Source organism: Rhinopithecus roxellana, chromosome 20 (assembly GCF_007565055.1).
Source record: "Rhinopithecus roxellana isolate Shanxi Qingling chromosome 20, ASM756505v1, whole genome shotgun sequence".
Lineage (NCBI taxonomy): Eukaryota > Metazoa > Chordata > Mammalia > Primates > Cercopithecidae > Rhinopithecus > Rhinopithecus roxellana.
Genome location: NC_044568.1, coordinates 64,192,582 through 64,220,567, shown reverse-complemented (window position 1 = coordinate 64,220,567; position 27,986 = coordinate 64,192,582). Strand labels below are relative to the sequence as shown.

The following is a 27,986-nucleotide window of genomic DNA, read 5'->3' as shown; positions in this document are numbered from 1 at the left end:
TAAAAAGACAGATGAAGCAAATGGAAAAAGCATAGACTGCTACGCTGAGATCCTGAGGACAACCAACTATAAAGACACATTGGGGGAAAGAACAGGGAAAACTGAAACATGATAATAAGGAACTATTGTTATATTTTGCTGAGCATAATACTAATATCTTACAAAAACAGACATCTGTTGGAGCTACATTATCAAGTATTTGTAGATGAAATGATACATCTTGGATTTGCTTTAAAATAGTCCAGGGAAAAGACAAAACAACAACAGCAGAATGTTGTTGGTAGCTGTTAAAACTAAAAAAGAAAAGATAGAAAACCCATGTGGCAGCCCACAAAAATCCAACAAAAGAAAAAAACTAAAAAAGAAAAATAATAACAACCCTCCCCCCAAAAAAAGGGGTACATGGAAGTTCATTGTATTAGTCTCTCTAACTTCTGGCTATGTTTGAGATTTCTAAATTAGGAAGTAAAATTAAAAAGCAAAAAGTACCTGGGCTAGATTACTCAGATGTCTGAGTCAATAATCATTAAGGAAAATGAAAAGCATATGATCAAAAATCCTGACACTCTTAGGATCAAAGCACACCTTTTTTTCACAGCACAAAGAGCTCAGCAACTTTGACAACAGAGAACATTTAGGGGTCCTTTATTGCTAATGAAGACAATGATGAACTGAGAGGTATTTGTTTCTGCTTCTGAAACTAATGAATAGTGGGAACTACAGTTGATCCTTGAGGAACCCAGCCAGTTCTGACTTAGAGTAGCTATCAAAAAGCATTTGATCAAAATATTTCTTTCCCAGCCTGATTTGTTCAAATTAAAGAGCTGAGAAAAGTGGAACCCAGAGTGACAGTTTACTTTTCATAGGTGAGGATCTGAAACCACGGGCAGAGGAAACGCCTGTTACCAAACAAAGGAGTGTGTGAAACCTACAAAAGGCCTGATGTCCACAATGTGGGCCTCTGGATCTCTTACCTGTAGCCCAATATTCAGGTATAGGAAGCCAATCGAGCCCCTCTCACCCAGCTCATCCTGCTTCTCCGTCCCACCCATTTCCACGATACACAAGGACTCAGGCTGGGCTGGGAGAGCCTGCATGCTTAGAGGTTGCAAACAGTCCTGAGAGGGAGAGAAAAATCATAAAAACACAGAAAATGACAATTTTAGGAAAAAAACATACCCAGAGAAATCTAATTCTAGGATTGAAAAAGTACTTCCTTATGCACAGAAAAAACCCCGGGAGTGAGTTCTAAGAGAGTATTGGGTTATTAGTTATACCCAATCTCAGAATAAGCTTCGGGAAGATCATGCTTTCCTCCTTGTGTCAAAGAAGATAATGGTAAAGGTAATTAAGCAAAGCACACCTCCCGAAAAGTCATCTAGGGTCCTGCAGCAAGTCAAATTTATGCAGTCTTGGTTTTTAACTAAAAAAAGGGAGTTGAGGTTTAAGCCAAAGAAACATTTCTGTAGTCTCAGATCATATCCTTAACCCACAGCAGGAAACTCCTGGAACACACTGCAATGACAAGAGAAGCAGCAGGTATGGATTCTGGGGTCTAACCCAGTTGATCTCAGAGATGGATATCAGGAGTGGGCCAGATGCTCAGGTTCCAACCAGATGATCCTTGAAGCTCAGAGTGTCACTCACTGAGGGGTCCAGGGAGATGATTCTGACAGTGTTGTCCACAAGCCCCACAGCCAGGAAGCGAGACCGCTGCTCTCCCGGGGGTACATTGGCCAGACTCATGCACACCACATCCGCTGACATCTCCTTCCGTTCTGTGTACTCATTCAGCTGTCCTGACTACAGGAGGAAAGGCAGAGCGAGGTCAAAACTACAAAGGGGTGGGTCTAGATGCTCCAATTCACCCCAAAACCCTGGATCCAGAGAATGAAGGACGGCTGTTGTATTTGGTTTTGCATACTCTCACTCCTCTTACTATAATCAATGACAAGAATTTCTCTACCTGAGTTCTCAAGACTGAATTTAACAGGCTCACAGCAAGCAAAATGAGTATCTTCCATCAATAAGAGAATGAACAAGGTCAATGTGCCACAAATTTTCTTGGCTAACTTTGCTCTCAGGAAATGGAGATATATAAAACTGTTTATGTGTTTACAAGAATACTTTGGGTGAAGGGAATTCAAATATAGTTGAAGACAAAGAAACCTCAACCAAAGGTACAGTAAGGCTACAAATCTGGCCATACTAGAGCCCTCCTGAGAGCAAGATAATTATATGTACTGAACATTCTTCCATATAGAAGTTTTCTGAAATGGATTCAGACTGCAGAAATTAATTCTATGCCAAATATTTGTTGGAAAAGTAGAGAGTGAAATGCAGGAGGAGCAAGTGTTTCATTGCTAATAGGGGAATTCATAACTCTACCCAGAATTAGATATCAACTTACCCTTTTTCCTCATCTCTGTAAAGGGCCAAATTGGTTTGTGAACACTGTCACTCCAACTCGCTTTTTTTTTTTTTTTTTTTGAGATGGAGTCTCGCTCTGTCGCCAGGCTGGAGTGCAGTGGCGTGATCTCAGCTCACTGCAACCTCTGCCTCCCAGGTTCAAGGAATTCTCCTGCCTTAGCCTCCTGAGTAGCTAGGACTACAAGTGTGTGTCACCACGTCCATTAATTTTTGTATTTTTAGTAGAGACGGGGTTTCACCATACTGTCATCTAAATGACTAGATTACATTGCCCATCTTTCTCTTTGGACCCTATACTAAGTCCCACAGTGAATGATAAAATAACATACGGGATCCATCTCGAAATAGACCAACTCTCCTCCCGTCAGGGCAATCACCACTTGTCGCTGGTTCACTGCACACTTCACAATTGTTTTCTTTCCAGGGGTCTTCCACTCATTGACTCTCTTGTCTGCTCGTATGTGCCGAATGCCATCTGGATAGACCTAGAGTCAGTAACAGAAAGAAACCTGACTTTAACAATTTGATTCATCACTCAGAATGACCCTCACATCTATCAGATCTGTCACTACAATCAGATCTGGGGCCACTGCATTTGAGGCACCAGTTGAATCAATGACAAAAGAGTTAGTAGACCCCAGGCAAGGTCAACTTTTAAACAGTTAATGTTTTGCGGTGTCCACTTCAAAGAAGTTCAAAGCTTATTAACAAAACACTTATAAAGATCTTTACTAGAGATGAAAGCTGCAGTGATGTGGCTCTGTAACAGAAAAATGGCAAATACAGAGGAGGATGTTATGTACCAAAATCGTAAGTTCCGTCCCTAACGCTTACTGGAAGGTGAGGGTGAAGAGACATGAACACAGCAGCCACATCACAATGAAGGCCAAGAAAGAACAAAGCAGGCCGAGTAGGTAAGCTCTGAGAACCCTCACCTGCACCAAGGCATCATCTCCTAACAAGGAGCAGGACAAGGTCGGGGTGGTCCCCAGGAACCCAGAGTCAGTCACTTCTTCTACAGTCTCTCCAATGGACAACACCAGGGTGGCATTCACGAAAGACACAATGATATAGGCATCAAACTCATCTGAAAAAGAAAAGAAGGGAGCTGGTTAGATAAGAACTCATTAGAATTACAAAGCCAAATGAAACACTATGAGTTCTCTTCAGAAACCTTCCAAGGCACTTCTTCTATGTGTAGTTATTACACACATACACACAAACACATGCACACAGAGCAAGATGATCCAGAAGAAAACTAGGGGTCATAAGAGCCTACAGATAAACCCTGCTTCCTCAATATTTTCTTGAGACATCTGCTAAAGAAGTGAGAGGGACAAAGCAAGGCAATCGGAGGCATGAGGACATTTTAAATACTACAATATTGATACATGAACATACTGAGCTAGAGTTTCATTTATTTGTGCCAGTCGTCAATCACACAACCCCTTCCTAAGAAGAGATACTCCTTCTAACTAGGAAAGACCCCTAACTTCTTCCAAAAGCAGCTTATGTAGAAATGAACATAAGCTCTAATGAACAAAACAGAGATTACTTAAGCCTCTGTGAGACTAACTCATTCTAGGGTTGGAAGCTGAGAATCCCAGTCCCAGTGAGAATGATGTAAGAAAACTAGATAACCAGGAAATGGGGGGTGGGGATTGTTTATATTGTTATTCCTTGACCTCTCTGTTTTTCACTATTTCGAAACAGAACAATTGTGTGGTCGTGAGCAATCCTACTAGAATTTGCTTCTTCTAATTAAATGTGGTTGAATAAACACTAATGCGTTTCTCAAGGAAGTCAGACGACTTGAGGTATACCAGAAACCCTCAGTTTCTTCTGCAGATCCCATAAAGGCCATGTATTTTCCATGTATCTCACTCTAAAACATACAACAGCTTCTGCAAGTGTCCCCATCCAGTACCATGTTTGGCATAAAGCTTGATAAATGTTGACTAAAGGCATGCTAATTTTTTTTTAAGAGTTGAGATTTTCCTCCTTTACATTTGAATTTTTGTATCAACACCCCCTTACCCAGAAATTAGGTAAAAAAGGGACAGAACAAGACAAGGTACCACACAATGTAGTGGCTGCCTCACTCCCAGTAGTAGCAGCTATAGGACCCTGTCTGCCTAAGCACTTGTCAAGAGCTCAATGCCACAGGGCTGGTCTACCCAACCACATGAAGGGCATACTTTTGGTTCTAATGACTTCACATGAGATTCAGCTGAACTAAGGTTACTAGATCAGTTCTGCAGAATCAGCATTCTTTACAGAAGCAGGAGTCAAGTGAAGATGTTATCATTCGACCGGGCATGATGGCTCATGCTTGTAATCCCAGAAAGGGTGGGAGGCCAAGGTGGGCGGATCACCTGAGGTCAGGAGTTTGAAACCAGCCTGACCGACAGGGTGAAACCCGTCTCTACTAAAAAATAAATCAAATAAAATACAAAAATTAGTCGGGTGTGGTGGTGGGCGTCTGTAATTCCAACTACTCGGGAGGTTGAGCAGGAGAATTGCCTGAACCCGGGAGGCGGAGGCCGCAGTGAGCCAAGATCGCCCCACTGCACTCCAGCCTGGGCGACAGAATGAGACTGTCTCAAAACAAACAAAAAAGAAGATGTATCACTGGCATGGCCAACAGCAGCGTTCTGCGCTATTAGCAGGACATAAAATCAATTTAACATGTTGCACAATAGGCACTTCTTAACAGAAATAAATGTAATTTATGAAGTTGCTTCATATATAGTAGGATAACTACTGTTTCGTGAAATTTTTGTTTCAGTTAATATTACACTATATGTACGTACTGTGGTGGCTGAAAAACAAGGATTAAAGATCTTTCCCAATGGGCCTGCTCTAATGGTTAGACCAGGAATCCACAGAGTAAAGGTTCAATTTCCAAATCATAAGGAATAATACTGGACAAGAAGATACTTGGTTTTTGGTTATTTTGCTAGAACTGTCAACATATATCAAATGCTTTGGGAACGTCTTATAAGGTGGCTTTGTAAGACTAAGCACCACTCACTATCATAAAACAAGTAAGGACATGGGTATCTCTGAAATGGATGGCTCAATAGCTTACAACAAAACCAAAATCCATCTCTACGTAACACCAAGTTTGGAACCTTTACTCCAGTTCTGTTTTTGTACTAGAAATTTTTGTTGTGTAAAAATAACAGAAGTTGTCTAATTTTAACATTATATGAATACAGTATCATTTACCATGTTCTCATTACTGAAACCTAATAACCTTAAAAGCTGTGTCAAAGCAAATTAAAGCCAAGCAACAAAAGGCTGTAACTGGCCAGGATTTCTGGTCTCGGATCTTCACCAAAAGAAACAGGGACCTTCCAAAAGACAGACCATACAACTTTTGACTTTCATGGGAGAGAAGGGGGCAAGGAAGGGAGGAGGGGTGCCTTTCCTTTGACCAAGACTTCAGACTACTCAAACATAAAAGAGAATAAATGCTCAGTGAACTTAAATAGGGTCATACTTTTGCTAGACAATTCAACAAGTGGGAGAGTCAACGATGTCTCAAAGCTACTTTACATCACAGATTTCCTCAAAATAAACACGGCCCTGTGAATATCAAGCACACTATAACTTCTACCCCTTCCTTCTACAGTGAAGAAGACTTGCAGTAGATGAACTCTTATGTACTAGAGTGACTGCAGATTAAAGTTGGAGTTCAAGCTGGGCACGGTGGTTCCAACACTTTGGGAGGTTGAGGAGGGAGGATCATTTGAGTTCAGGAGTTCAAAACCAGCCTAGATAACATTACAAGATCCCAACTTTATAAAAATTTATTATTATTATTATTATTATTATTATTATTATTATTTTGGAGAGAGTTTCGCTCTGGTTGCCCAGGTTGGAATACAATGGCGCGATCTTGGCTCACCACAACCTCCGCCTCCCAGGTTCAAGCAATTCTCCTGCCTCAGCCTCTCTAGTAGCTGGGATTACAGGCATGTGCCACCACGCCCAGCTAATTTTGTATTTTCAGTAGAGACAGGGTTTCTCCATATTGGTCAGGCTGGTCTCAAATTCCCAACCTCAGGTGATCCGCCCACCTCAGCCTCCCAAAGTGCTGGGATTACAGGCGTGAGCCACCACGCCCAGTCCACAAAAAATTATTTTTAAAAAAACGTTGGAGTTCAGAACAAAGCCAAGCTTTAGTCAAGGTAAAAGACTAGGAACTGTACCATCCACACTGCCCTTTTCTAAGGAATGTAAGTCTCACGTGAAAAAACAATAGTTCATACCTCAATGAAGAATCTATCAGGGTATGAGAATGTATCTTTAGGTCTCAATTCAACAGGGCTCCCATCTGTCTGAACACTGCTGAGGACCCCAGAGGAGGGAATGCTTTTCTCTTTTACTTGCCTTGCGTTAGGATTTGAGGCTCAATCAGCAGCTCACTCCAAAAGGTAAAGTGAGCGACCATCCAGATACCTGAAGCTCCAGTAACTCACTCTCACTTCATAGACAAGGGTATCTGATACTTATCTTGCTTCAGCAAGTCCTGAATATACTCAAAAGCTTTCTCCAGGTCCTGATCTTTCAGTCAGTACACCTGGAATGTACAACTCCAAGAGAGTATGAAGCTAAAGTTCTCTAGCTAGAGACTCTTTTAGCTTAGTAAAAGGCAAATTAACCATATATGACAAATTCTGTGGGAGGAGGTAGAGAGGCAGACTCCTGCCTCAGACCATCTGATGCACAGGCAGACGGTGTGCAGCACTATTATGCCCAGTGACATCCAACTGCAGTTACCCTCTGAAAGACACCATCAGGGCAGCCTCAATATTTTGTGCAGGTCCCTCTCCTTGGATAAACTATAAGACCCCACAATCGACCCTAGCAGTAGGTACACACCTGTGGTGATCAGCACCTTCACCAGCCACCTGTGGAAGAGAAAAAAAGGCTTGGTATTGGTAGTGTGCATCACCAAGTACCAGCCAAGGTTAGTATTTGCCTGGAAGACTGCAGCATGTGCGGGCAGAAGGAATGTTCACTCAATAGTAAGTGGGGGTATCTGGAAAGTGAGTGAACCAAAAGAACCTGATCTGTATTTACAGGTGACTCCCAAATTACAGTACCTAAAGAGTAAAATTTAGTAGGATATAGTCCTTTCCAAGACTTCTGAGATTTAATAAAGGAGAAAAATGTTCAACTACATAATGCAACAAACTGCCTATCACCGAGTTAGCAAATGCTGTCCCTCTAAAGAGCCTGTCCTGACCTTCAAACACATGCCCTGTCCTTTAACCCCTCCAAGCAATGTACCTGTGCCTTTTACCACATTCACAACACACGACAGTTCTGTATACTTGTCTTGTTTTTTTAGATGGCAAGTGCTCTGAGGCAAAGAGTCCATCTTAATTACTAAGTACATGGTGGGCACTCAAACAACTAAATTTATCCTGAAAGGAACCACTAAGACCCACAGAATCTCACTGCAGTTAATCAAAATGGGCATTCGACTGAGATTCAGGAGCCAGGATTTTCTATCCCCATTACTTAGACTGTATCTTGAGACACTCAATCCCTGTAACTTCCTGTCTTCTTCATAAAAGTACGAGTTAACTTTTCTATAAACCTAACTCTATTCTATTTTTCTTTTTTTTTTTTTGAGATGGAGTCTCGCTCTCTCACCCAGGCTGGAGTGCAGCAGTGCAATCTCGGCTCACTGCAACCTCCGCCTCCCAGGTTCAAGCGATTCTCCTCCCTCAGCCCCTTAAGTAGCTGGGATTACAGGCGTGCACCACCAGACCCAGCTAACTTTTGTATTTTCAGTAGAGATGGGGTTTCACCATGTTGGCCAGACTGGTCTCAAACTCTGACCTCAGGTGATCTGCCCACCTCGGCCTCCCAATGTGTTGGGATTACAGGCATGAGCCACTGCACCCAGCCCTAAATCTGTTTTAAAATAAGTTTATTTAAAAAGTTAAAAGGAAAAAAGAAGAAGCACAATAGGTTATCTTAAAACACATTTCTAATTCAAACAGTCTAGGCAATGCTTTCAAGGGCCATAATGTCAACAAGCCACCAAACCAAAGTAAAACACCAACACGGACCAATTTCTATGTAGATATTACACACGAAACCAAGTGCTTAATAATTATCTTTTCAGCTTATAAGCCTACCCATTTCCTATTCACATTTTTCCCTTTCTACTCAATTTGGATATGATTCAAATGCCTACAATGAAAATTAAATCCACAAAAATGAGTATTCTACTAATAGTAAGTTGTTTTCCTCCTACATGTTTCCCAACTCCTTAAATCTGTTTCATACAGGCAGAATATCTATCAGGCAGAATTACAGCTGCTTTCTTAAAAAAGCTGTCTGCTGGCAAGGATGATCTTACTCACCCATCCCATATTCCTGAGAGAACAAGAGAAAAACATACCTCCAATGTGAATCAAGGGAAAAACGAGACTGAACTTTCTTTCTATGAGGCTGCAATTCAATTGTCACAAGACTTCCCTGTTACTGCACTAACTACTAGGCATTCTCCTATTACTTTCAAAGTTTTAGGATCAGGTGACCATTTACATCCAGGAGCTCAAACTCCCTTCTCCTTTCCCATCCCCGCTTTTCCACTCACACTAAAATTCTAATTCCACTCAATTCCACTCTGCTTTCCCTAAGCACTAGCAAGACTGACTAACAAGCTTTCCCAAATCTCTTAATTCCTAGAACACCACCTTGAATTTCACTGTGGTTTCAAAACAATTTAAAAGAAAATAGTTGAAGAAGAATGAAAAAGCACAACTTTCCCTCACATCATGCCTCTTACAGATGAAACCAGTACCTTTATGAATATAAAGTCAACATCACATTTGACAGCTCTATGATACTGAAACCTTTATGTACTAAAATATAACAGCCAACCTATGTCCCCTCTTTCCCACCTGTACAAAAAGAAATGGTAGGTGAAGGCATCCTGAAAGGAAGAGTCTCAAAAACGGTGTTGGGCCAGAAAGTTTCTGGTATATAGTGCTAAATGAAATGATACAGAAGTATTATGAACACAGCCTTTTAAGCCTTCTGTGTCAATGGCACCCAGACCCTCATTTTGACTATTGGGAAAGAGCTGCTTACCTTCAATGTGTCGACGCACTGTCCAGACAGCATTGGGGTTACCGGGTAGCTCAGAAACAGCCATTTCTGACACCTGACAGGAGAGGAGGGAAGCCACAGATCCAGTGAGCATGCAACTCAGCTACCTGCTTACAATCACATCAAAAAATAAGGTCTCAAAGGCAGGGTTCACAATGTATGCTGGATTTAAAAGATGATACCACCTAGTGAAAGAAGAATCTAAGAACGAAACAGGCTGGAGACAGTGGCAATCCCCATGACAGTCTGAAGCAAAAGTCACAGGATGTCTGAGAGGGTACAGTTGCTGCAGCCAAAACCATAACCCTTTCCCTCAAGTACAACATGCCTTGATCATCCTCAGAACAGCAGTAACCACTGGGAATGAATCAGGCCATCTAAATTAGCATCCTGTTTCTTTCCCTAGCTCCTGTAAGGCCAAATCCCATGTGGATCAATTCAAATGCCAGATCCTGTAGCAAAATTATTCCCTTATCTCCTTGGCTGGCAGTCAGTCACCTCTCTCTTCTATAAGCACTCATAGAAATCAGTCCACTGGCTGGGCCCAATGGCTCACACCTGCAATGCCAGCACTTTGGGAGGCCAAGGCGGGTGGATCACCTGAGATCAGGAGTTCAAGACCAGCTGGCCAACACGGTGAAACCCGTCTCTGCAAAAATATAAAAATTAGCCGGGCATGATGGCGGGTGCCTGTAATCTCAGCTATTCAGGAGGCTGAGGCGGGAGAATCGCTTGAACCTGGGAGGCGGAGTTGCCATGAGCTGAGATTGCACCACTGCATTCCAGCCTGGGTGACTGAGCAAGACTCCATCTCCAAAAAAAAGAAAGAACACAGTCACCACCTCTTAGGGCACTAACTGTTTTGTCTTTCTATGCCCCTTAAATTCAGAGTGAATGATTCTCTACATGTCCTATAGGTTCTCAAACGTAAGAGTAAACAAAACATCTAAGCCAAATTCAAAATGATCTAGAAGGGAAAACTGGGTGTGGGTTATACAGGAACTCGCTGTACTATCTTTGCAATTTTTTTTTTTTTTTTTTTTTTTTTTTTGAGACGGAGTCTCGCTCTGTCACCCAGGCTGGAGTGCAGTGGCCAGATCTCAGCTCACTGCAAGCTCCGCCTCCCGGGTTCACACCATTCTCCTGCCTCAGCCTCCCGAGTAGCTGGGACTACAGGCGCCGCCACCTCGCCCGGCTAGTTTTTTGTATTTTTAGTAGAGATGGGGTTTCACCGTGTTAGCCAGGATGGTCTCGATCTCCTGACCTCGTGATCCGCCCGTCTCGGCCTCCCAAAGTGCTGGGATTACAGGCTTGAGCCACCGCGCCCGGCTGCAATTTTTTTTATAAACGTAAAATCATTATAAAATTAAAATTATTAAGTATTTGTAAATGATCTAGAGACAACAAACTAGCCACTTATATATAGCGTGTAACCCACATCTTATAGGAAGAACTCATGTATATTCACAGAAGGACTAGCGCTTTTCCTAGTTTACTGGTATAATTTAATTAGAAGGAAGACCTAAGAACTTCATCAATAAAGTTCAACTGTCAATTATGCTACACTCTATACCAAATGTAAAACTGTCAGTCACCCTAGTTCAATTGAGACCACAATTTAGTTAGCTATCAAGGTGTAACAAATAGACATATAGGAATAAAGCAACGTTCAACAATTTAAAAAAAAAAATTTTTTTTTTTTTGAGACGGAGTTTCACTCTGTCGCCCAGGCTGGAGTGCAGTGGCATGATCTCTGGCAGCTCTGCCTCCCAGGTTCATGCGGTTCTCCTGTCTCAGCCTCTCGAGTAGCTGGGACTACAGGCGCCCGCCACCACACCCGGCTAATTTTTTTTGTATTTTTAGTAGAGACGGGGTTTCACTGTTAGCCAAGATGGTCTCAATCTCCTGACCTCATGATCCGCCCGCCTCGGGAAATATTTTTATATAAAACAAAGGTGTGTCTATAGATTCGAAGTGGGGAGAGAAATAGCAGGAAACTAAAAAATGATGATTCTTGAGCCGTTTATCTGTTACACTGTACAAAAATTTTCTGTTAATGCACATATGCACTTTTTTTTGGAGACAGTCTCGCTCTGTTGCCCAGGCTGGAGTGCAATGGCATGATCTCGGCTCACTGCAACCTCTACCTCCCAGGTCAAGCGATTCTCCTGCCTCAGTCTCCTGAGCAGCTGGGATTACAGGAACCCACCACCACTCCCAGTTCATTTTTGTAGTTTTAGTAGAGAAGGGGTTTCACCATGTTGGCCAGGCTGGTCTCAAACTCCTGACCTCGGGTGATCCGCCCGCTTCAGCCTCCTAAAGTGCTGGAATTACAAGCGTGAGCCACTGTGCCCAGCCGCACATACTCGTTTTTTGTGTAAAGCGCTAGCTTTCATCATATGCTCACTAGGATCCAATGAGAAATAAGTAACTAAACGAATCAAGAGCAATGGCTCTTGGCCAGGCGCGGTGGCTCACGCCTGTAATCCTAACACTTTGGGAGGGTGAAGTGGGAGAATCACTTGAGCCCAGGAGTTCAAGACCAGCCCTGGCAACATAGCAAGACCCTGTCTCTACCCAAAATAAATAAATAAATTAGCTAAGCGTGATGGCGCACACCTGTAGTCCCAGCTACTTGGGAAGCTAAGGTGGGAGAACTGCTTGCTTGAGACTGGGCGCTGGAGGTTACAGTGAAGCAAGGTCTCACCACTGCACTCAAAAAAAAAAAAAAAAAAAAAACACACACACACACAACAGACCTATGGCTCTAAATTGGGTCTGAGTCATTGAAATTTTGGTGAAGGCCGGGCGCAGTGGTTCAAGCCTGTAATCCCAGCACTATGCGAGGCCGAGACGGGTGGATCACGAGGTCAGGAGATCGAGACCATCCTGGCTAACACGGTGAAACCCCGTCTCTACTAAAAAATACAAAAAACTAGCCGGGCGAGGTGGCGGGCGCCTGTAGTCCCAGCTACTGTGGAGGCTGAGGCAGGAGAATGGCGTAAACCCGGGAGGCGGAGCTTGCAGTGAGCTGAGATCCAGCCACTGCACTCCAGCCTGGGCGACAGAGCGAGACTCTGTCTCAAAATAAAAAATAAAAAATAATAAAATAAAATAAAAATTATGATCTACCCACTTTGGTGAAATATTGCAGAAACACTAAAAATTGGCCGGGCGCGGTGGCTCAAGCCTGTAATCCCAGCACTTTGGGAGGCCGAGACGGGCGGATCACAAGGTCAGGAGATCGAGACCATCCTGGCGAACACGGTGAAACCCCGTCTCTACTAAAAAAATACAAAAAACTAGCCGGGCGAGGTGGCGGGCTCCTGTAATCCCAGCTACTAGGGAGGCTGAGGCAGGAGAATGGCGGAAACCCGGGAGGCGGAGCTGGCAGTGAGCTGAGATCCGGCCACTGCACTCCAGCCTGGGCGACAGAGCGAGACTCCGTCTCAAAAAAAAAAAAAAAAAAAAAAAAAAAAAAAAAGAAACACTAAAAATTATGCCACTTGGCCAGGTGTGGTGGCTCAAGGCTGTGATCCTAGCACTTTGGGAAGCCAAAGCAGGCAGACTGCCTGACTTCAAGACCAGCCAGAGACTGGTCTCTACAAAAAATACAAAAATTAGCTGGATGTTGTGGCACATGCCTGTAGTCCCCAGTTATTCAGGAGGCTGAGATGGGAAGATCGCCTGATCCCAGGAAGGTCAAGGCTGCAGTGAGCCATCATGGCACTACTGAATTCCAGCGTGGGAGACAGAGTGGGACCCCCATCACAAAAATAAATGAATAAATAAAAAGTATGCTATTTAAGAGTATATAGTAATGAGGAATACATTTAATAAGATACAAAAATATATACAGCATTGACATAGTTAATTTAACTAAGACTAGATGTATAGAGACAGTGAAATGTTCCATAAAGATTTCCTAGCCTCCCTGTCATGACTAGTGACCACGTGGGCTATCATGCTAACAAGTTAAGGAATAGAAAATAGCACAGGCTGGGCACAGTGGCTTACACCTGTAATCAACACTTTGGGAGGCTGAGGCAGGACAATCACTTGAGCTCAGGAGGTCAAGGCTGCAGTGAGCCAAGATTGTGTCATTGCACACCAGCCTGGGCAACACAGTGAGACCGTTTCAGGGACAAAAGGAAAGAAAATCTCAAGTATAAACTTTGGGGAAGTCAGGGAGAAAGAACATACTTTTTCACAGACACCTTAACTATGTCTTTGATAACATTAGAATAAACCCATCAACTACTTTGTCAATGCTTCCCTCCAAACCCTGCAGATTATCTAGAAATTGCAACCTTACCTCAAGTCCATGTCTTAGTACTCTCAGAGATGATCGGGGTCCCCTACCACAAGCCACATACAGCTGTGGAGTATCTTCATTGGCCAGATCAGCTATCTGCACAGAGAAAGTTAGAGGAAGAAATGTCTACAGTACTGTTTTCTTTTTTTTTTTTTTTTTTTTTTGTACAGTACTGTTTTCAAAAACAATTCTGATTCTCTAGTATCCTAGACATCCAGTTGCTTTCCAATACAATTATCTGTTGATCAACACGTGAAAAGAGGTGAATCATCTGTATTGTAGTTTTGACAAACTGGACAGTTCAAATGAAAATTCTTTACTCTCTCTACAAAGCAATGGAGCCTACCGTAACATAGATGTGCATGTGAGTACTGAGGGTATACAGCCTTTACTCCAATCTCCTAAAAGAAATTAACTCACCCATTTTAAGTGTATCATCTTATTATTTATAAAGCCTCAATAAAGCACATCTGTTTTCCACCACTTTAAAAAATATTTTGCTATTCTATGTATATTTTCAAACGCATTTTAAAATATCACTCATTAGCTGGGTATGGTGGCTTGTGTCTACAGTCCCAGCTACTGAGGAGGCTGAGGTGGGAAAATCGCTTCAGCCCAGGAGGCTGAGGCTGCAGTGAGTCATAACTGTACCACCGCACTCTAGCCTGGGTGACAGAGTGAGACTCTTGTCTCAAAAAAAATTAAAAAAAAACAAACAAACAATGGCCGGGCGCGGTGGCTCAAGCCTGTAATCCCAGCACTTTGGGAGGCCGAGACGGGCGGATCATGAGATCGAGGAGATCGAGACCATCCTGGATAACACGGTGAAACCCCGTCTCTACTAAAAAATACAAAAAAACTAGCCAGGCGAGGGGCGGGCACCTGTAGTCCCAGCTACTCAGGAGGCTGAGGCAGGAGAATGGCGTAAACCCGGGAGGCAGAGCTTGCAGTGAGCTGAGATCTGGCCACTGCACTCCAGCCTGGGTGACAGAGCGAGACTCCATCTCAAAAAAAAAAAAAAAAAACAGTAAAATATTCAGATCGGATTCAGATGCTTCAGGCTAGCAAAAAGATCCATGGCAGAAATAAATGTGAAGAAGCCCTGCTTTTTTTTTTTTTATTTTATTTTTATTTTTTATTTTATTTAAGACAGAGTCTCATCGGTCACTGAGGCTGGCGTGCATTGGTACTGTGTCAACTCACTGCAACCTCCATCTCCTGGGTTCAAGCGATTCTCCTGCCTCAGCCTCCTAAGAAGCTGGGATTACAAGCACCCACCACCACGCCTGGCTAGTTTTTATATTTTTAGTAGAGATGGGGTTTCACCATGTTGGCCGGGCTGGTCTCAAACTCCTGACCTCAGGTCATCTACCCGCCTCAGCCTCCCAAAGTGCTGGGATTACAGGTGTGAACCACCGCACCCGGCCCCCCCCCACTTTTTTTTTTTTTTTTGGAGACGGAGGCTCTGTCGCCCAGGCTGGAGTGCAGTGGCGCAATCTCGGCTCACTGCAAGCTCCGCCTCTTGGGTTCATGCCATTCTCCTGCCTCAGCCTCCCAAGTAGCTGGGACTACAGGCGCCCGCCACCACGCCCGGCTAATTTTTTTGTATTTTTAGTAGACGGGTTTCACCATGTTAGCCAGGATGGTCTTCATCTCCTGACCTTGTGATCCGCCCGCCTCGGCCTCCCAAAGTGCTGGGATTACAGGCGTGAGCCACCATGCCTGGCCTTTTTTTTTCTTTGAGACGGAGTTGTGCTCCTGTTGCCCAGGCTGGAGTACAATGGCGCGATCTCGGCTCACCGCAACCTCCGTCTCCTGAGTTCAAGCGATTCTCTTGCCTCAGTCTCCCAAGTAGCTGGAATTACAGGCATGCGCCACCACGCCTGGCTAATTTTTTTTTTTTTTTTTTAATTTTTTTAGTAGAGGCAGGGTTTCTCCATGTTGGTCAGGCTGGTCCCAAACTCCAAACCTCAGATGACCTGCCCACCTCGGCCTCCTAAAGTGCTGAGATTACAAGCATGAGCCATCATGCCTGGCTAATTTTATTCTTGATGAATAAACTATTTACACACATTATTTATTCCAATTGCAATGAAGGTGGAAAAATCTCTAATAATCAAATTAGAAATTAGTCACACTTGGCCGGGCGTGGTGGCTCACGCCTATAATCCCAGCACTTTGGGAGGCCAAGGCAGGCAGATCACAAGGTCAGAAGATCACAGTGAAACCCCGCCTCTACTGAAAATACAAAAAATTAGCTGGGCGTGGTGGCAGGCGCTTGCAGTTCCAGCTACTAGGGAGGCTGAAGCAGGAGAATGGCATGAACCTGGGAGGCGGACTGGCGACAGATCGAGACTCCGTCTCAAAAAAAAAAAAAAAAAGAAAAGAAGTTAGTCACACTTATTTTCTGTTGCCCTCAAGACTAATCATTTCTCAGAAAGGAAGAACAAAGCAATTAATTTCAGATGGGTGTAATTAAACCTGTCTGAATGCTGATTTATTTCCCCAGTACCCAGTGAACAAGCTCCTCTCCCATGAGAAGTGTGATTAACTACACAGGTGGTTCCTAATGGTCACTCAAACCCCGGCAATTGAGGATGCAACAGCATGATCAAATTCCTGGCTGTCACAACTAAGCACCAGCAATGAGAGACACAATCTCCATTCTGTGCCACTTCAGGTTCCTCCTTGAGAAGGTGATTCAAAATTTCCCATTACCAACTGATTCCAATGTCTCAGAACTATTTTAAAGAGGAACTGTGGTAAAATGAAGTAAATAGAGCTATATGTAGACTGTTACATGACAAGAGGTCAACCACAGAATACTGTGGAGTATATGACTCCACTTATTTTTTTTTTTTTTTTTTTTGAGACGGAGTCTCGCTCTGTCGCCGAGGCTGGAGTGCAGTGGCCGGATCTCAGCTCACTGCAAGCTCCGCCTCCCGGGTTCACGCCATTCTCCTGCCTCAGCCTCCCGAGTAGCTGGGACTACAGGCGCCCGCCAGGTCGCCCGGCTAGTTTTTTGTATTTTTAGTAGAGACGGGGTTTCACCATGTTAGCCAGGATGGTCTTGATCTCCTGACCTCGTGATCCGCCCGTCTCGGCCTCCCAAAGTGCTGGGATTATAGGCTTGAGCCACCGCGCCCGGCCGACTCCACTTATTTTAAAAAGAAAAAGACAGAACACATAAACATATACATGATTCTAAATGCAGATAAAACACCTGGAAGCAGTCACAAGAAGTAGTTAATATAAGCAATAGGGTTCAATAGAGCAGACGGGTGAGAAGATTATGGGGAGGACTTTTACTTTTCACCTTTTATATAGTCTGATTTTTTTTCCTCCCCCGCAAGTTATACAGGAATATGATCTGAATTTTTACATTAAACGTGAGTTTCATCATTATGGGAAAAAAACCCCAAGGACTTACTAATGGTTTTTTGTGCTCACACTTCTACCTCTAACTGCTTTACACACTGGCGAGTTCATGGAAATACTAATAAAGCTATTTCTCAGACTAGATCTCAGTTTAACTTTAGATTTATTGTGGAAGGGACTGGAAAGACCCACCAACCTGGCAAAACAGAATGGGAGAGAGGCTGTCCAACTCATCAACCAGCACAAGGTTTTTAAGTGGTCTTGGCTGAAAAAAGAATGTGTCTCCTTCTTCCAGAGGCATGGCTGATGAAAACTCAGGTTCTTCATCATCATCTCCAAGATGTGCAATTTGATATAAGTAACTGGGAAGAAGCAGAGAAGAGAAATTTTCGGTAACGAGTTCTCTGCCTGACGATAATGTCTGACATCAATATAAAGCACAAGCTATTTGATTATATTAAGATATTACTGTTATTATTTTTAGGTGTTAACATTAAGTAAGATAGCTAGGATTTGTTTCAAAACAATTCAGGGAGAAGATCTGGGAAGTGCAGTGAGGTGTTTTATTTATAGCACAAGCAACAAAGAAAATACAGATAAACTGGACTTCATCAAAATTTAAAACTTTTGTGCATCAAAGGAAGAAAGTAAGATGACAACCCACAAAATGAGAGAAAATATTTGCAAATCATATTTCTGACAAGGGTCTAGTACCCAGAACACATAGAGAACTCAAATATAAGAAGACAACTCTTAAAAAATGGGCAACGGGATTTGAACAGACATTTCTCCAACAAAGATACACAAATGGCCAATAAACACAAAAAGATGCTCAACATCACTCATCACCGGGGAAAGACAAAGCTACCACTTCATACCACCACTGCATACCTAGCAGGATGGTTATAATCACAAATGTGGAAAACAAGTTGGCAAGGATGTGGAGAAACTGGAGCCCTCATATACTGCTGCTGGGAATGTAAAACGGATGTAGCTGCTATGAGAAAGTTTGGTGGTTTCTCAAAAAGTTAAACAGAATTACCATGATCCAGTAATTCCACTTCTACATATATACCCAAAAAAATTTAAAATGGGGACTCAAATAGGTATTAGCACAGCAACATCTACCACAGCATTATTCCCAATAGTGAAAGGTGGACACAATCCAAGTGTACATCAGCAGTAGAATGGATAAACAAAACACAGTATGTACACACAATGAGTAATTCTGCCATAAAAAGGAATGAAATTCTGACACAGGCTACCAAAACATGAATCTTTTAAATATTATGCCAAGTAAAATGAGCTAGATACAAAGGGACAAATATCAGCCAGGCACTGTGGCTTAAGTCTGTAATCCCAGCACACTGGGAGACTGAGGCAGGTGGATTGCTTAACTCCAGAAGTTTGAGACTCTACAAGAAATACAAATATTAGCCAGGCATGTGCCTTGCTAATTAATAGTCCCAGCTACTTGGGAGGCTGAGATGGAAGGATCACCTTGAGCCTGGGAGGTCGAGGATGCAGCGAGCCGAGACTGTGCCCCCGCACTCCAGCATCCCGGAAAACAGAGTAAGACTCTGTCTCAAACAAACAACAACAAAAAATACCCAAAAAGCTAAGAAGGCTCGGCTGGGCACGGTAGCACACACGTGGAGTCCCAGCACTTCGGAAGGCCAAAGTGGATGGGTCACTTGAGGTCAGGAGTTTGAGACCAGCTTGGCCAACATGGCAAAACCCTGTTCTCTCCCAAAAATATAAAAAAATTTGCTGGGCATGGTGGCACACACCTGAGTCCAAGCTACTCAGGAGGCTGAGAGAGGAGAATTGTTTGAAGCCAGGGGGTGGAGGTTGCAGTGAGCTGAGATTGCTGCACTCCAGCCTGAGTGATAGAGTGAGTTGATTGCGAAAAGAAAAAAAAAAAAAAAGCCCCAAAACCTGAAAGGTAGGTGTGGTGGTTCAAGTTTACAATCCCAGCACTTTGGGAGGCCAAGGGGAGAGGATCACTTGGGTCCAGGAGTTCGAGACCAGCCTGGAAGACATAGTGACACCCTATCTTGATTTAAAAATGAAAGAAAAAAAGTCACTGAGGAGTAAAAGGCATTTTAAGATTGAGAGAATAGCTAGGAACAAGGCAGAAATGGCACAAAATCCTAGACAGTATTTTAATTATGAAGAAACTGAGCACTAGATTAGTAAAGTGGTATGGCTACACTTTAGCAGATACTGGCAAGGCCATGTCACCTTATCTTGTGTAAGTAACTTGTAGTCTTAGACAGTGGACTTAAACTTGAGGCTAGAATTCAGATTTCTTCCATTTGGCAATGAAAAGCCACTTATGATTATGATACAGGGATAAGGGAAATTATTTATTCAAGGTTGTCTTGTCTGCTGGATGAGACGATGCTACAAAAGGCTGAGTTTTACAGGAAAGGCAACGAAATAAAAAAACTAGTGAACTAGTTCAGATTAGCATCACGAAAAGGGGTACAGAGGTAAAAACAGAATTTAGCACATGACTGAAAGTGGTGAACAATAAAAAAAATGTGAGATTTCACACTTTAGTTGCTATAACTAGTCTATTAGACACTAACAGAAATAGTGAGGAGGGGAGGGCTGCTGATATGGGTAGGCAGCTAAGTGCTGATAAGCTTCAACTCTAGATAGGTACCTGTCAAGTGCTTATGGAACATCTCTTTCATTTCTTTTTTTTAATTTTTCTTTTTTGAGACGGAGTCTTGCTCAGCGCCCAGGCTGGAGTGCAATGACACGATCTCGGCTCACTGCAACCTCCAACTCCCAAGTTCAAGCGAAATCTCCTGCCTCGGCCTCTCAATTAGCTGGCATTATAGGCGTCCGCCACCATGCCCAGCTAATTTTTGTATTTTTAGTAGAGACGGGGTTTCACCATGTTGTCCAGCTGGTCTCGAACTCCAACCTCAGGTGATCTGCCCACCTTGGATTCCCAAAGTGCTGGGATTACAGTCGTGAGCCACTAAGCCCAGCAGTACTTAAGTATTTCAGTAAGTATTTATTTGATGAAATGGCCAGGCGTGGTGGCTCACGCCTATAATCCACGCACTTCGGGAGGTCGAGGCGGGCGGATGACCTGAGGTCGGGAGTTCGAGACCAGCCTGACCAACATGGAGAAACCCTGTCTCCAATAAAAATACAAAATGACCTGGGTGTGGTGGTGTATGCCTGTAATCCCAGCAACTCAGGAGGCTGAGGCAGGAGAAGCGCTTGAACCTGGGAGGCGGAGATTGCCGTGAGCCAAGATCACGCCGGTGCACTCCAGCCAAGGCAACAAGGGCGAAACTCCATTTCAAAAAAAAAAATTTATTTGATGAAATGTTCAGCCAAAAACTCAGAAGAGATATCAAATATAAAGACAGTTCTGGAGATACCCACAGAGGTACTGACTGAAGCCACTAAAATAAAGCAATGTAAGACAAAGACAGACTCTAAAGGGAGAGAACAAAGTTTTCTTTCAAAAGAACTAACACATTCTTGTGAAAAGCTCCCTAAGCCTCAAAGTCACACCTTCCTACTGTCAACCTTTTTTTTTTTTTTTTTTTTGAGATACAGTTTCACTCTTGTTACCCAGGGTGGAGTACAGTGGCGTGATCTCAGCTCACTGAAACCTCCACCTCCCGGATTCAAGTGATTCTACTGCCTCAGCCTCCCGAGTAGCTGGGATTACAGGTGCCAGCCACCACGCCCAGCTAATTTTTGTATTTTAGGTGGAAATGGGGTTTCACCATGTTGACTAGGCTGGTCTCGAACTCCTGGCCTCAGGTGATTCACCCGCCTCGGCCTCCCAAAGTGCTAGGATTATGGGCGTGAGTCACTGCACCCAGCCTCTGTTGCCAACTTTTGTCGCAACCAGGGTGAACTAGGGTAACAGAAGGATTACTCACTGGTTTCCAAATTCTGATGCTACAAAAAGGAATCCTGTTTTAAGCACACACATGGCAGCAGCAACTGGTACAGTATCAAAATACTTGAGCCGGATCTCAGTAACCTGGCGAGAAAAGAAACATTCTGGTGTACAAACAAGTGAAGTGAGCCCCATATTATAAGACAGCACAGGCTGAGTAGCAAATAAAATACTGTATTTCATATCTGACCAGGGGACAGCAAACTCCAGCTCACGGGCTGGTCATGTCAATTATTACTGGCTATGGCTGTCTTTGTACCGTAACGGCAGAGTTGAGTAGTTGAGACGGAGACTACATAGCTCACAAAAGCTGCAAATATTTACTATGTGGCCTTTACAAAAAAAGTTTGCCAATTCCTGATCCAAACAGCTATCTAAGAAATTGCCCAACTATTCACAGAGCTGGTCCATAGGATAAAACTAGTAACAGATCACGTTTATTACCTGTTTTCAGTAGAAATGGAGACCTTTATCTTCTTCACACCAATTATTACCACCTAAAAATAATCACTACAAGTTGCCTTACCACTCTTATATTGTATGTAAGATTACCAGACAAAAAATTCTAATAACCAGAGAGAAAATCTATACTCATATACCGGTTCCAAAGGCAACTACTTTCTAATTCCCATTATTTTAACTTGTAAACTATTACATGTCTTCCCTAACTCATCTCATAGAGTAGCTGTACTGATCCTTCCATGATCTACTTACCATATCTTCATCTGTCTCCAAAGTGATCTTAAAGATATCTCCCTGCTCGGTTTGAGCCAAAAAGAAGAACATCGATTTGGTCTTATGGGTTGCAGAGCAAACAAAAATCATTCCTCTTTCAGGGTCATCCAGGTCATTCTAGCAAAGTCAAAAACACAATCGACGTCTTAGAAATGGGTACTTCTTAGTTCTGGAATTCAGCACTTTACCAATAGGGATTACACATGACATTAAAGGCCTAAAGGCATAAGCTTTGATCCAGAGTGTCCTGCCTTCCAGAGCACCAGAACTCCACAGCTCAAAATTCTCCTGCTACAAATATCTAATAAACTCTGGGTAACCAAAAAAGAGTCCCAATTTCACTACAGCCTGATCAGATCCATAAGGCAAAAACTATCTCCAGAGAAAAATGTCAGAGAAGAGACATGAAATTTAAAGAGTCATCATTTCAGGCTGTGAATGAAGCACTGCTCCATCCAAACTACCGTGTTCTACATCAAATGCCTGATTCCTAAAAGGCACCTTCTTAGATATGATTTTGAATTTTTTTCTTTTCAAGACAAGGTCTCACTATGTTGCCCAGACTGGTCTCTAACTCCTGGGCTCAAGGGATCCTCCCGCCTCAGCCTCTCAAGTAGCTGGGGATCAGAGGAACACCACTAGGCCTGGCTTGCATTTTTTAACGTTTCCAACAGTTTCTATTTCTCTCACCGAGTAAGCTCGGCAAGAGTTTTAGACTTTGTTATTGCAAAGCCAAGTACAATGCCTGGCACAGTTAGGTCTCAACGTCTAATCAACTTAGTGACTTCCCGTCCCTTAACAAGAAGAATTTAACTTGCCAAATTTCTTCTAAGGTTTTCTAATATTGATGGAATCTTACATACTACGTATTAGATTAAATTAAATCCTGAAGTTCAACCCCAGGACAGATAAATATTTAACAGCAAATAAATAATCCAGGGGTGAGGGGAGAGATGGCAATAACTGATTCAAAGGATCCACACCAAAACCACCGGGTGAAAAGACGCTGGGGAATAGGGATATTCACTAATCTCAGGAAGAAGGATATTTACTAGTCTCACGAAGAGGGATATTCACTAGTCTCAAAGATCACCATCAAATTCCATTATCAGCTACCAAACAAGAAAAGACACCACTACAATGAGGACAACGGGCAGGCACCACCTTAACAAAGTGACCAGTTTAATGTCTCAATCAGATAAACCAACATTATGGACACACAATGTGTGACACAGTGGAGAATATATATCACCTATACATCACCTCCTCTGCACTTATTATATCAAAAATATTAAACTAAATATAATGATGAGGAAACAGACTATGGGACAGCCTATAAGAGAATTAGCTGGCCAGACACGGGGGCTCAGGCCTGTAATACCAACACTTGGGAGGCTGAGACAGGCAGATCAAAAGGTCACGAGTTCGAGACCAACCTGGCCAATATGGTGAAACCCCATCTCTACTAAAAATACAAAAGTTAGCTGGGCATGGTAGCAGGTGCCTGTAGTCCCAGCTACTTGGGAGGCTGAGATGGAAGTATCACTTGAGCCTGGGAGGTTGAGGATGCAGTGAGTCAAGATCGCACCCCTGAACTCGAGCCTGGGCAACAGAGCAAGACTCCATCTCAAAAAAAAAAAAGGAAGAGAGAAAAAAAAAAGAAAATTAGCCCAGACTGGCAGGGCGCCTCATGCCTGTAATCCCAGCATTTTGGGAGGCCAAGGCAGGCAGAATACTTGAGGGCAGGAGTTTGGGACCAGACTGGCCGACCTGACAAACTCCGTCTCTATTAAAAATACAAAAAGGGGGCCAGGCGCGGTAGCTCACACCTGTAATCCCAACACTTTGGGAGGCCAAGGCGGACGGATCACGAGGTCAGGAGATCGAGATCATCCTGGCTAACATGGTGAAACGCCATCTCTACTAAAAATACCAAAAAAAAATTAGCCAGGTGTGGTGGCGGGCGCCTGTAGTCCCAGCTACTTGGGAGGCTGAAGCAGGAGAATGGCGTGAACCCGGGAGGCGGAGCCTGCAATAAGCAGAGATAACAAATAATAATAAAATAAAGAAATAAATAAAAATTAAAAAATACAAATACAAAAAATAAAAATACCAAAAAAATTAGCAAGGTGTGGCAGTGCACGCCTGTAATCCTGGCTACTTGGGAGGCTGAGGTGGGAAAACTACTTGAGGTTGCAGTGAGCCAAGATCACAACACTGCACTCCAGTATGGGAAACAGGGAAACAGAACGAGACCCCATCTCCAAAAAAAAAAAAAAAAAAAAAAAGGTGAAAGGGAAATATCCCAAACTAAGAGAGACTAAAGGCCAATTACAAAGGAACTTTTTGGGATAACAGAAATATGAATATGAACTAAACATAAGGTAACTGTACTACACAAAATGTTACAATTTCTTGGGTATGATGTTGGCAATCTGGTTATATAGGAAAATGTCCTTGTTCCAGGGAGTCATCTCACAAGATTATTGGAGTGAGGCATCATAATGCCTGTAACTTCTTTTCAAATTGCTTAGCCTAGAAAAGTATATGGATACATCATGAAAAAGAAAAAACAAATGTAGCAAAATATTAATAACTGATTAATCTAAATGATAGGCATGTGGGAATTCACTGTTCTATTGTTTTTTGTTTTTTTTGAGACGGAGTCTCGCTCTGTCGCCCAGGCTGGAGTGCAGTGGCAGGATCTCAGCTCACTGCAGCCTCCGCCTCCCGGGTTTACGTCATTCTCCTGCCTCAGCCTCCTAAGTAGCTGGGACTACAGGTGCCCGCCACCTCACCCGGCTAGTTTTTTGTATTTTTTAGTAGAGACGGGGTTTCACCGGGTTAGCCAGGATGGTCTCGATCTCCTGACCTCGTGATCCGCCCGCCTTGGCCTCCCAAAGTGCTGGGATTATAGGCTTGAGCCACCGCGCCCGGCCCATTGTTCTATTGTTTTTAAACTTTCTGTATGTTGGAATTTTCAAAATAAAAATGTTGGGGAAAAAACAAGCAAAACAGAATAAAATGCAACCTATCTCTAACAAATATGCCTGGTTTCTCCAAACTAGAAACGTTCAGGAATAAACTGTCCATAGGTTCCTCTGAAATAGATATTAGATTAGTTTTAATTCCCTTTCTAAATGAATTTGTTTGGGTTTTACTAAAATATTTTAGCAGCTTTATTAAAAACAACATTTATGTCCCTGCCCCAGGGTCACTGAAATTTTTTTTTTACTTTACAAAAAAACTAACTTGGTAACAAACTAAGAGACTACACTGCAATCACAAAAATTAAAACACAAATATCTCTCTTATCAAAGATCTTACCCGCCTCCTGGGAATTGGACAGCGGATATCTGGCTGGTCACCAAAGTTCTTGTAAGTAATATAGTTTTCAGAGCAGATCAGTACTCCACTTGGGCCATCTGACCCTCCTGGAACTGTAAGACAAAATAAAACTTAGCAGGGACTTTGACACAGACATGAATTTCTTCAGCTTTCAATTCCTCCTCTCTTTCAGCACAACTTGATGATGGTAATGTGCCTAATATTAAGAAACATTTCAAGTGTTTCTCCTCCCTTATGCCCATGGTAGATAAGGATGAAGCATAGTTTGTGTTTACATGGAAGGTTTGATCAGCCTGGATAATGTATCCAAATGTTTACCTCCAAACCCAAATGCAGTTCTCATCTTCAGACATATAATACATCAAATCACCTACTGGACATGGACCTTCCACCGGTATTTTTAAAATACAGCGTGTTCAAGCCAAGCATGGTGGCTCATGCCTGTAATCCCAGCACTTTGGGAGACCAAGGAGGATCACCTGAGGTCAGGAGTTCGAGACCAGCCTGGCCAACATGGTGAAACCCCATCTCTACTAAAAATACAAAAATTAGTCAGGCGTGGGAGCGCATGCCTGCAATCCCAGCTACTCAGGAAGCTGAGGCAGGAGAATCACTTGAATCCAGGAGGCAGAGATTGTAGTGAGCTGAGATGGTACCACTGCATTCCAGCCTGGACGACAGAGTACAACTTCATCTCAAAAAATAAATAAAATAAAATAAAATAAGCAAAATAAAATAATAGGCCAGGCGTGGTGGCTCACACTTGTAATCCCAGCACTCTCGGAGGCCGAGGCAGGAAGATCACCTGAGGTCAGGAGTTTGAGACCAGCCTGGCCAACATGGTGAAATCTCATCTCCACTAAAAATACAAAAATTAGCCAGGCATCATGGTGGGCACCTGTAATCCCAGCTACTCGGGAGGCTGAGGCAGAAGAATTGCTTAAACCCAGGAGGCTGAGGTTGCAGTAAGCCGAGATCATGCCACTGTGCTCTAGCCTGGGTGACAGTGCGAGATTTCGTCTCAAAAAAAATAAAAATAAAATAACAGTGTGTTCATAAACAAACTCAAGTTCCTTCCCAACCCTGCTGCACCTCCTAGATTCTCCACCTCAGAGAATACTACCATCAACTAACAGACCAAACCAGGCACCTGAGTATAATCCTTCAATTCTCTCTCCTCCCATAGCCCTATTGATTCTACCTCCTTAGCAGCTACCAGTACCTCTTAATGTCCTGATCAGTCTCCTGCCTTCAGTCTTAATATCCTCCATTTCATTAGCCAAAATATAAGCAATTAATCTAAGGTTGTCAATCTATCAGATTATTTCCCTACTTAGAATCCTTCAGTAGCTTTCACCCCACCCCTACTCCTATCCCAGTCCCTTAATTAAATCATAATGAGCTTTTAATTATTTGAATGAACCATGTTATTTCTTGTATTTAGGCTTTTGTAAATGCTGTTCCCTTTGCTTACAACTGAAACTTCCTCTCCCACTCCAACTGCACCGAGCTAACTCCTAACTAGCCCTCTGGTCTCAGCTTAGAGACTCCAGCAAGCTTTCTGTAACACATACCTTTCCTTTCCCTGTTTAGGGAACTTCTCTGTGCTATCATGGCATTTGGCACAGTTTCTGGTAATTGGTTATTTATCTGTATTCACCACTAGACTCAATCTTGCATAAAGGGAGCACCGCATCTAATTTTTTACCACTGAAGTCCCAAGATCCAGCAGATGGACTTAGCACATACTGATTGCAAAGGCTCAATAAAAATGTGTTGAAAGAATGAAAAAGCCCTTGTCAATGAAAGGTATGGTAATATATTACAAGTAATGAGATGTGTAATCCACTTTCCATAAGTCACCTGCTTAACGTATTAACAATCTCTAAGATTAATACTCAAAGTAAGTGCTGTCCTTTATTTTTATTCTCCAGTATCTTCCCCAAACAACATCTTATTTTAGACATCAAGTGCAAATGATTCAAAATAGAACAGATCAGTTTTCCCCAAGCCTGTTGAAATGCAGACGACCACAAATGTAGCTGCACTCCTTTAATCTTTTAATATAATGAATTAGTAATGTGGATTTTCCAATGGTGAACTGATTTCCAACCGTGAAAGTATTTTCCATCTTTTAGCTCCTCCAAAAACGTTACTTAGCTATGTGCATTTAAAATACTAAATCTGATTTGCTGGAATGTTAGCTTTTCCTATCTACAACCATATGAACCAGCCTGCAAATTTTTTTGTCACTGTCCATCCAGTTTTGATATTGTAGTCATACTAGACTCACAGAGTGGCACAGTAGCATTTACTCTTTTTCTGGAGAAATCTGTTTTACTTTTTTTTAATATTTATTTTTTCATTGAGACAAGGTCTCACCTTGTTTCCCAGGATGGTCTCAAACTCCTGAGATCAAGTGATCCTCCTGCCTCAGCCTCCTAAAGTACTAGGGTTATAGGTGATGAGCCACTGCGCCCAGCCAAGAAACTTATTTTAAAACAGAATACATATACGTCCCTCAACAAGAAAATAAAAGCTTTCCTGAAAATCCTGGACCTCAATCTTCTGGGAGTGACTTTGGACTACTGCTTCAATTTCTCTAACGATGGTCTATTGAGGTTCTTAATTTATTTTTGGATCAATCTGGTAATAGTCTTCAAAAATATTTCTATTTTGTTTAAGTTTTCAAATTCACAA

General features: G+C 42.7%; 1 protein-coding gene and 1 non-coding gene across 4 annotated transcripts in view; both read right to left on the bottom strand.

The window, feature by feature from the left end:
* The window catches only part of SF3B3 (splicing factor 3b subunit 3), a 53,092-nt gene that overhangs the window by 14,249 nt on the left and 10,857 nt on the right, over nucleotides 1-27,986 (bottom strand). For all 3 annotated transcript variants that reach the window (XM_010382946.2, XM_030924558.1, XM_010382947.2), the window contains 10 exons: nucleotides 25,266-25,378; nucleotides 21,918-22,055; nucleotides 21,184-21,287; nucleotides 17,460-17,625; nucleotides 13,886-13,981; nucleotides 9,553-9,625; nucleotides 3,366-3,517; nucleotides 2,760-2,915; nucleotides 1,648-1,803; nucleotides 975-1,118 (listed from right to left, as the gene is read on the bottom strand). In XM_010382946.2, the coding sequence (XP_010381248.1) occupies nucleotides 975-1,118; nucleotides 1,648-1,803; nucleotides 2,760-2,915; nucleotides 3,366-3,517; nucleotides 9,553-9,625; nucleotides 13,886-13,981; nucleotides 17,460-17,625; nucleotides 21,184-21,287; nucleotides 21,918-22,055; nucleotides 25,266-25,378 (1,298 nt within the window). The remainder of the gene's footprint in view (nucleotides 1-974; nucleotides 1,119-1,647; nucleotides 1,804-2,759; nucleotides 2,916-3,365; nucleotides 3,518-9,552; nucleotides 9,626-13,885; nucleotides 13,982-17,459; nucleotides 17,626-21,183; nucleotides 21,288-21,917; nucleotides 22,056-25,265; nucleotides 25,379-27,986) is intronic.
* LOC115895354 lies at nucleotides 22,283-22,373 on the bottom strand. The gene has a single exon (XR_004055558.1). It is a non-coding gene; the product is annotated as a small nucleolar RNA SNORD111 (small nucleolar RNA).